Source organism: Lolium rigidum, chromosome 1, assembly GCF_022539505.1.
Source record: "Lolium rigidum isolate FL_2022 chromosome 1, APGP_CSIRO_Lrig_0.1, whole genome shotgun sequence".
In the NCBI taxonomy this organism is placed as follows: Eukaryota; Viridiplantae; Streptophyta; class Magnoliopsida; order Poales; family Poaceae; genus Lolium; species Lolium rigidum.
The window spans coordinates 167,649,837-167,660,242 of record NC_061508.1 but is presented as its reverse complement, the minus strand read 5'-3'; the positions used below and the strand labels follow the sequence as shown (position 1 = coordinate 167,660,242).

General features: G+C 42.9%; 1 protein-coding gene and 1 pseudogene across 1 annotated transcript; one reads left to right on the top strand and one right to left on the bottom strand.

Annotated features, from left to right (window-relative positions):
* Positions 1-3,160: 3,160 nt before the first annotated feature.
* Positions 3,161-6,446, top strand: LOC124684558. Its single transcript, XM_047218844.1, has 3 exons — positions 3,161-3,454; positions 4,449-5,418; positions 5,782-6,446. Exons 2-3 carry the CDS (start codon positions 4,469-4,471, stop codon positions 6,254-6,256), a joined length of 1,425 nt encoding a protein of 474 aa, XP_047074800.1. The 5' UTR covers positions 3,161-3,454; positions 4,449-4,468; the 3' UTR covers positions 6,257-6,446.
* A 680-nt stretch (positions 6,447-7,126) lies between these two features.
* Positions 7,127-10,246, bottom strand: LOC124653322 (annotated as a pseudogene).
* Positions 10,247-10,406: the final 160 nt, after the last annotated feature.

Below are 10,406 nucleotides of genomic sequence, written 5' to 3'. Positions count from 1 at the left end.
TCGACGGGATCTCTCTCGCAGAGATCGTGGAGGATGGGGAGGGGATAAAGATGCTTTGCGTGGACGACAGAGAGCCACGTGTGGGGTGGAAAACCGCTTAATCTAATCCGCTCAATGCAGCTCGGACGTGCGAGAGACAGGAGCACTGCCTAAGACACCACGGTGCCCCATCACGAATTAGATTTCAGGTTAGAACATGGGCACGACGCGGAGTTACTGTAATCGTTTGGAGGAAGTTGTACGCTATTTTATATAAATCTACTGTAAGTTCTACAACATAAATTGTTTTCTGCCGCAGTGGCTTGTATCATGCGGCGTACTACGCGATGATTCCCGGTTCGAGTCCCCAACCCGGCGCAATTAATTTTAATATATCTCGTCTGACAGGTGGGACTGGCATGGTAAGCCAGAATTGTGGACACATTTCAATAGATAAACATGCAAGGTTATTTTTGCAAAAAAGACATCTTCACGTGGCTGCTCCAGTTGGACCAGCTTTTGCACATCAATACAAGTTGTGGGACCAGGGTACCCCATTTTACAAGTTGGGATTAGTTTGCACATCTCACGCAAGTTGTGGGACTACAAATGTATATAGCTCAAAAGAAAGGTGGTGCCTAGGGTTCCACCCTAGCAGCTGCTATCTGCCCTGTTTTCGACCGTGAATCGAGGTGTCTCTGCCTCCTTTGCTTGTCGCTCCAGCGGCAAGAGGGAGTGGGGACCTCGGCATGGTAAGCCAGAATTGTGGACACATTTCAATAGATAAACATGCAAGGTTATTTTTGCAAAAAAGACATCTTCACGTGGCTGCTCCAGTTGGACCAGCTTTTGCACATCAATACAAGTTGTGGGACTAGGGTACCCCATTTTACAAGTTGGGATTAGTTTGCACATCTCACGCAAGTTGTGGGACTACAAATGTATATAGCTCAAAAGAAAGGTGGTGCCTAGGGTTCCACCCTAGCAGCTGCTATCTGCCCTGTTTTCGACCGTGAATCGAGGTGTCTCTGCCTCCTTTGCTTGTCGCTCCAGCGGCAAGAGGGAGTGGGGACCTCGGCCTGTGCTCGGCGCTGCAGTAGGATCTCTAAAGTTAGAGATTGCTCAACCGACATCGACATTATGATGACTATGGTGTCGCTGTGCAAGAAAAGAATAATGTATACTACCCTCCTCATCCACCTCGTCGCTGGCGATCTCGTTGATGGCGTTGAGGAGGGCCGACATTCGTCTTGTCGTTACTTCCATGGAGTGGCGGATCTCGTTCAGTCTACGCGCGTTCCATGTTTTGTGTTGAAAGGTTCAGATCAATTGAAGAGTTAAATGGTGATGACCTCGACTCTGGGGCGTTTGTCCTTAGGGGCACATGCACGAAGACTTCCCGCCTGTCATCATCAATGTCATGTCGACTTCGGTAGGGCTGCAACGACAGCGGCGTGTCGGCGGCTCGTTCTGGCGGCGATAGCGGTTGTTAGGTGGTTCAAGAACCTTGATGTATTTTTTATATTATATTTAGAGTGTTGTGTACTTCTTCTTAACTTATAATAGATTCAGATTCTTCTCGAAACAATAAATAGTATTTTCTCCGTCTCAGTTTACTAGTCTTCTCCGTATTCCTAGGTCGTCAATTTGACATATATAATTTAAATTATATAATGTAAAAATTATTTCAATAGAAAATAGAACATCTAAACTTTCTAATGATATAATTTTTATAACATATAACTAATGCTAACTTGATCAAATTTACGACCTAGAGATACGCGCACGCCTAATAAATGTGAGAGAGGGAGTAGTAGTAAGGCTCGTTATAGTGCATAGTATCATATTGTAGTATCATGCATATGATACTTGTCTATAGTACTATCACTATAGTGGGTGGTATTATAGAGTAGTATCATAATCTTCTAAATTTATTATTTTGTAGAATCCCAATACAAAATGTGTGTATAAGGCTGGCCATAGTGCTAGTATCATAGCTAGTATCATGCATATTGGTCCCACAAAAATGATGATGTGGCAACTAATTAAGGAGGAGAGAGAGGATTAGAGTAACATAGGTGGATACTGTATCATAGCACATATCACAAGAAAATTTAATGTCAAACAAATCTTGTACACAAATTTGCATTGAGATTCTAAAAAACAATAAATATAGCATAGCTATGATACTACTCTATGATACTACCCACTATAGAGATAGTATCATACACAAATATCATATGCATGATACTACTACATGATACTTACCACTATGACCAGCCTAAGATCTATTTAGCATTAGTTTTTCTCGTAACGTGCGCTATGATACAATATCCACATATGTTACTCTAATTTTATCTCAACTCATTAATTAGATGCCACATCAGCATTTTTGTGAGCCTAAAATGCATGATACTACCTAAGATACTAGCACTATGGCCAGCCTAATAGTAGTTTTTAGGACCCTAATTTTGTAGATGCCCGATCCCAAGAAACCCTTTATTTTTAAACAAGGCAATATTTGTCATTTTTTTAGGAAACCTATTTAATTATGGTGTGTCTAGTCGATTGAAAACTAACTTAGATTAGTTCTCATCTAGCAAATCCCATTTAACATGTACAGAACTAGTACAATGAAAATCTGTTATGAAAAAAAATCAATTCATCGTATATCGGCTGATACCGTTTGACCCTACAAACAATATGTTGGTAATGTGATAAACAAGGTCTTGAAAATCTGTGATGAGTCAAATCTAAATCTTGCATACGTAGGGCGAATTTGGTTCTCTTAGGCTAGCTTTGTTTGCACAGGTGAGCAAGTTCGACTGGGACAGATAAACCCGTAATCATTAGTCCCACTAAGCACATACTTAATGTATCATTGCTTCACAACAAATCTAAATAAGCTATCGCGTCTGATCGCAGGACAACTGAACACGCTTGGCGAGGAGAAAACAGAGTCAGAAGAGGTAAAATCACCAACAGAAAACAAAGACCAAAGGCTAGATATGCATGTCATTTTTAATTGTGCGGTAAATACATGAGGTTAATTACCAAGGGAGAGTAGCGGTAGAAAAGGACACAAAGCAACAAGAAATAAAAGTATAATTAAAGGCGTAGTTTGGCCGTCATTATCCGCAGGGAAGAAACGACAGGGGAGAGAAACCCCAACTCCCACTCCACCTATCTATCTGTCCAGTCCGCAACAGCATCCCGTCACCCATCGTTTGCGCCATCTCCGCGGGGATTTTTTCTGTGGGATTCACCCCTTGTTTCCTTGGCCCCATATAGCAGCAGGTGGATCAGGGATCCCCGCCCCAACCTCGCCGCTAGGGGCAACTTTAGCAAGAATCCAGAACCGGCAGGGTGGCGCCGTCTTCAGTCTCCACCACCACCACCACCAGCACCGGAGTCGCATGATCTTATCCTAATCAGTTCCGTTGCACCGTGTCAAGCGGAAGTTAAGCAGATCCGGGTATGCACCTCTCATCCATCCATCTCTCTGTACCCTGTCTAATGGAAATGGAATGGAATTTGTTTGTTTGTTGCGATTCTTCGGCTGTTCGTCTGATCGAGGTCAGGGGTTCTCATCGAAATGACGAGCCCCCAAGAACTGAAAGCTTGGTTCTTGGTCCTGCTGCTGATGATGAGCCGTGCCTCCTTTGGTAGCCTCGTCTATCCAGTTAACTAGTTTAGCCGGTGCCACTGCCAGTCTCTTCCAGAGAGGATTTTTTTTTGGGTACTGCCAGGATCGAGTGTGCTTGTGGATTATGAAATCGTGAACTAGGAGTAAAAATGTCCAATATATCATGCATGGAATTCACATTGTAAGTTTTGCTAAGTTGTAGAGTTTTTCTTATTTTACATAGTTGACCTTTCCTAGATTTTTCTATTTTGCACTGTAGCCCTTTCTTACGAGCCTTGTTCAAATCACAAGGTAGAGCCAAGTACGAATCAAATGCATACAAGAGTGCCACATTTTTCCCAATGAATATGGGTTTCAGGGTTTGGTTCAGTTTTAACAAATTTCTGCAGGTCGGCATTTTATTTACATTGTTGATATTTCTAAAATTTTATTGACCAAATGAAAGTTGGTTAATTCTACAGTAGCGGTAGCGTTACCAGGAAGTATTGACCCATAATGTAACCGTGAATCTCATGAACTGCAAGTTTTCACACATATATATCTGCCATGAAGTTCAGTTTGGTCACCTATCTTGAACAACTTGTTTCTAGTCAGTGATAATTATAGTTTGCTGTTTATATTAATCAAAATATGGCGCCATAAACAATGTTACTCTCTCAATGCAACTTCTTGAATAATTTAAGGCTGTAATTTGGTATTCTTCAATGTCTCAATTTATACATCGCGTAGATCATGTGGTTGCATTTTAGATAGGACACTTTTCCTTTTCTTTACGTGCAATTTGTAGGCCACTGTGTATGACAAGTATTTTTCCTCTTGTCAGTTTTGTGATCAGTGAAAACAATGGCTGCTGCTGAAGCAAGGGCTGCTTGGCAACGTGCCGCAAACCGCTGTGTGGTTCAGGAGGACAGAAAGAGAGCCCCCAAACTAGCTTGCTGCCCATTAACATCTGAGCAACAACATAATACCAACAACGGAAACTGTTCAACTTCAGAAGACCGTTCTATCTCCAACTTTGTGCCTTTGAGTTGTAATTCTATTAATTCTAATCTGCCACAAGATATCAGATGGTGGCTTCACTTACAGCCGAATTTCGGGATCCAGAAGGATCTTGCTAGTGACCAACGATATTTATTCAGCAGGGAGATTGATGAAAAGGAAGTGGAGGGTTCAACACCGGAGTCTAAACATGATGAACCATTACTTTATGAAACTGCAAATCCTGACAATAGTGATGATGGTTTTGGGCCTCCATTGATGATTTCAACGGACTATTGGAAGGATTACTCTGAGACAGGCTCAGAGGAGTTGAAGATCATTGATGGCTATTTTCAAGTTCCTCTCAAGTGCAGAGGAAATCTCAGCGTCAGCGACTGTTTGTGTGACAATGAAAAATTCCTGGATTTCAAAAGTTCTGGTCCTCCACCTCCGAAGAACCCACCAAAGGCTAGTTTTGTTACTGGCACCTCTTGGAAAGAAGGTGAAAATGCTCAACCATGGTGGCAGATCACTGATGAGAATGAGCTTGCTTCATTGGTTGCAGAAAGAGCAATGCAGAACATCGAGAATTGTGATCTGCCAAGACCTGCCCAGACAGTTCGTGTGCATGGGACAGAATCACATAAGCAAGAAAATATGGGCGAGTATGTAGGGTCATCATCTCCCACAGGTAGAGTGTCACATTCTTATCCTGGGCAGTTAAAAAATATTCAGTCCAGTTATAGCAGCACAGATGAGTTGGATTTGTCTAATGATGGAGTTTGGCAACAACATGAAACAAATAATGCATACAGGTTTGTATTCTTCAGACCTTTTTTTTCCTTCTCAGTATCTGAAGTAAGAGGATTCATCAGTCATCACTTGGCCACTAGATGGTACAAGTAGAATTAGTACTGAGAAAAGATGAAAAAACCCCTGCTGATTAACTAAAATATTCGAACGGTACATTGTTATTGGTGAATTGTTTGGTACTGTTTGATACATAGTCTGATTTAATCCCACCTCTCTCCACATTCACCGATATCTATTTCAAGTAGCATTCACTTCTCTTCTGATCCGTTGAACACTTCATATCTGCCATATTCACAGTTCCTTTTGTTTCATGACCTCTTGTTTATTTCCTCGCAAATTCATAGTTACGTACTTGTTATTTCCAGGAGTGGCCATGCTGAACCAGAAAGCAAACAGAAGTGCTCGAATCCGTCGGAGCGGGCCCAGCTTTTGGAAGCACTTCGTCATTCACAAACACGTGCTAGGGAAGCCGAGATGTCTGCCAAGGAGATGTACAATGAGAAAGACGACGCCATGCAGCTATTGCTTCGACAGGCCTCACATCTCTTTGCGTGCAAGCAGTGGTTAAAGATATTGCAGCTGGAGAACATATGCCTCCAGCTCAAGCACAAGCACAAAGGGCATCAGATAGCAACCTTGATAAAAGAACTTCCATGGTTGGCGCTGACTGAGAAGCCCGTGCCGGATCAAGAGAGCAAAGATTGGACAAAGAGGAAAAGCAAGAGGCAGAAGAAGGGAGGTGGCTTCTGCGACGCCCTGTTATTTGCATTCGGTTTAGGTCTTGCTGGTGCGGGCTTGCTTCTTGGCTGGACTCTTGGGTGGCTCCTGCCAATGTTGTGAGTTCTCCCTAGTTCACCTGAGAAACTCTCTTAGCTAGGCAAATAGTACAGTATATTTTGATGTGCAACAGAGTGAAAGAATCGAACTGATAGACACCGAAACCAGTTGACTCTGTTGTTTTGGAAGCCGTGGTGGTTAGAACGCAAGGATGTATATATATATATGTAATTATGTGTGATGTTGTTTCCAGTTTTCGAAATGAAAAGAGTACTTTAGTAAAAAAATCATTTCCGATACTACAAGGTCAGATGGAAAAAAGAACTTATGGCACACACAATCCATAAAAAAAGAAGAGCAAACATAATACATAAAGTCTGACTATTATGCATGATACCATAATTTTACTTGTACCGTCAGACGTGTGGCACTGGTACTAAATTCCTTAGCGGAACAGAACGTGAAATCGTTGGTCTGTACCACGAGACGTGTGGCACTGATACTGAATTCCCGCACTTTACAATCTACAATAGCTCTAAACCTATGGCAAATACTACAACAATTTCTTTCCCTTTCCTATAAATGTAACATGCTCTAGGGAAAAAAACCTTTCTCACACCTAACTAATCTGAAGACATCCGAAGACATTAGCACTCGTCCAGGTTTCGACGTTTCAAGCAGGTGTCCTTCCTGTGACCTTCGACACCGCAAATTGTGCACCGCCCGACCTTGCGGGGCTTCTTCGGCAAATCACCTCGATCAGGGCATGTAGTGCTCCTGTGCCCCGGCCTCCGGCAAATCGTGCAAAACCTAGTGCGTTTGCTTGTGCCCTCATACGGTGCCCTGTCCCTGCTGTTGCTTGGTCTCCCGGCTAATCTCTTCTTGCCTGGTGCCTTCAACGCATCAATGCCATTTTCTGACCTCGTAATCCATTTACCCTTTTGAAGTCACTGTCGCAGCTCTTTTTTCCTTTTCCTTCTGCTGTTCCTCCAGCCCTAGACCGTCAGGCTTCTCGGTGTATGGCTGCATTGTCACAATATTATCACTAAACAGGCTAGTCAGCTTCTCATAAGCTTCAACACTTGTGTCACCCATCCTAACAAGCTGCAATGCATGCATGTACAGCTGTGAGTGCCTGAATGTGAATGTGCCCTTTGCCAATTGGTCGCGCTGGTAGTGTGCTAGATGATCTGGCAGTACGTCTCTTGCATCCCTCGTCCATCTTTTCACTATGTGCCGAGCAGGAATTTTCTTAACATCCAAGTGATCCATAATCTGCATACAAAAAATTTGGTCACTGTCCATACAAAAAATTGTAGAACCTACGACTATACAGCAATGCAAAGCCATCAAGAAAAACCCTCCCACGACCTTAAGGATATGGCAACAGAGCATCCCCATGTGTTCGAACTGGCTGCACTCACACTCAAATTCTTCCCTATTATCGCCCACCGTAACTTTAAACCGCACTCTGCTCCACAGCTCTCTTTTTTCAGCCTGAATATTTGTTGCAAAATATACCTTACCAATCTCCTCAACTTCAACCTCATAGTACCCTGCCTCATACAGGATATCTCCAAACTTCTCAAACATTGCCCTTGTGTACACCTGGCTCGCATGCCTTTCGAATGCCCGATTAACCCTAAGCAAAGGTTGTGACTGCCAAAAAAAGAACTTGTTAGGGCCAGACTGGACGAGATAAAATCGCTATCACAACATATACTTCTAAATCAAATCACATATAAATAGAGTCATATCTCTGTGCACTCACGAGACGTGTCCTCTTCTCCTCAGCGCACTCTGCTGAATCCCTGTCAAATTGCATCCTCAAGTAATGCCTGACGAACATGTGCATCGGGCATGAAGGTGGGACGTATGTCTTGAGCATGTGGTTCGCACTTTCGCTACGTTGTGTACTTGTCATCTTCGCACAAAAAACCCCTCTGAAATAAGGGCTAGCCCATTTCTCACGTATCTCATATAGCTGAGTCATGTATGTGTGGCTACGAAGGCTATATTTGTCAATCAACATCTGCCAAGCAGATTCGAACTCGTCCACAGTTATCATGTGGTTTATCACCTTGTGGAACTCTGCCCTAAATTCGCTTCTCTTAGTGTAAAGCGAACCGAGAGACTCCTTCGCCTTCTTCAGGACATGCCACTTACACCACCTGTGTGCTGTGCGCGGCATTACATTACTTATGGCTATCTCCATGGCTCTACACCGATCCGCAATTTTGGATTTCAACAACATATACAAATTAATTATTTGACTTGATTATTTCAAGCAGAAAATCATTTTCACATAGCTCTTATTAAAAAAGGAATAGTATACAACCTGTCAGTATCGTTTGCGGAGCACTCCCTCCCATCATGGCTATAAACTCTGTGAATACCCATTCGAAGCTCTCTGTCTGCTCGTCCCTAAGCATAACCCCCGCTAGAATAATACTCTGGAAGTGATTGTTCACTCCGACAAACAAACCGAATGGCATGGCATACAGATTTGTCTTATAGGTCGTGTCGAAGGTCAGGACATCTCCAAAGAATTTGTACTGTGTCCGCCCAGCGCGATTGCCCACATTAGGTTCTTGATGCGCCCCTCGCCGTCCGTTTGTACTCTAAATGTGAAGTCAGGATCCTTCTTCCCCATCTCTGAGAAAACTTGCATCATGTTATGCACGTCAGCATCAGCATTATCACGACTAATCTTGCCACACAAAATTTTCAGGGTCTTCTTCGTGAAGGGGACATTCTCCATACTCCCAAAGAAGCTACCAACTATAGCATACACCTTGCCTATGTCTATGTTGTTATCTCTAAGTTGTTTCACTAGGTTTTTCGTGTACATATCTATATGCTTGTGTGATGGCCAATGCACTCGCTCTCCGCAAGTTAAAGACAAGGAGTGGTTGTGTGATACCCTGTGCTCTGCGATGTACCAACCGTTGTCGCTAGTCCGCAGCAGCCGTATCAAGGCGGGGCACTCGCACCTTCATGACCTTGAATTGTCCTTCTCTGGCTTCCCCTGAAAAGAAAAGAAAAGACATGACCTTGCAATTAGCATGGGTACTCACAACACCGAAACCTCTGTCAACACAGAACAAAGCAAAGACAGAACTCAGAATTGTTTGTTCTCACCGAGCAGCCACAAACTATCTCTTGCATACACTTGTTCCTCTCGACATTCAGCCTACTCTTCCCGTATCTAATCCCAAATCCATTCTCCCACGAATAAAGATTGTAGTAATCATATGCTTCGTTCAGAGAGTCAAAACTGAAACCAAGTTCAATTTTTATGACATTCTCCGATGGGTCTCAGCAAAGTCCCTAACTGACTTTTCGAGTGCACCAATTCTTCCTGGACAAGGAGCCCTCTCAGCTGGTGCTTTGCCCACTCTCAGCCTGCAGAGCAAATTAATAACAGTTCTATGTTATCTTCATGCATTCCATGTAACTACACTCTTCCCACCAAATGCCAAGGGGTAGACTTGTTTAGGATCACTTCATTAGGTGAGATCGTACGATCTACTCACACAATTCATTCTTAGAAATTCAAACCTAAGATTTGTCTTTTTTAAGTTCTCTAATTGTAGGTCGAATTTCAAGCTGAGATTTTTAGAGGTTGCATACATAGGTTTGTTGTCGATTTTTCTAGAATAAATAAACATGTATTGTCTGTTACACCGCCAAGGTCGGCATGCTTGGGTGTAAACCCGCCCCTACACCGCTCTCTTCATCCGAGTCCTTATCCTTACATGAAGGTACTCCTCTTGGCCCTGATGACAGCTCTCAGTACAGAAGCATTGTTGGTGCTCTTCAGTACCTTACACTCACACGCCCAGATTTGGCTGTCAACAAAGTTTGTCAATACTTGCATGCTCCTACCACTGCTCACTGGACTGCTGTTAAGCGTATACTTCGTTATGTCAAGGACACTGTCAGTCTTGGTATTACTTTTCACAAGTCTTCCTCCACACTTCTCAGTGCATTCTCAGATGCTGTCTGGGCTGGTTGTATTGATGATAGGCGCTCCACAGGAGGGTTTGCCATTTTCATTGGTCCTAACTGAAGGAGATATGCCCTAGAGGCAATAATAAAGTGGTTATTATTTATATCTTTATATTTATGATAAATGTTTATATATCATGCTATAATTGTATTAACCGAAACATTAGTACATGTGTGATATGTAGATAACAAAGAAGTCCCT

Coding starts and splice junctions, on each gene's coding strand:
- LOC124684558 (XM_047218844.1), top strand. CDS start 4,469: ATGGCTGCTGCTGAAGCAAGGGCTGCTTGGCAACGTGCCGCAAACCGC. Junction 5,419..5,781: donor GAAACAAATAATGCATACAG/GTTTGTATTCTT, acceptor TGTTATTTCCAG/GAGTGGCCATGCTGAACCAG.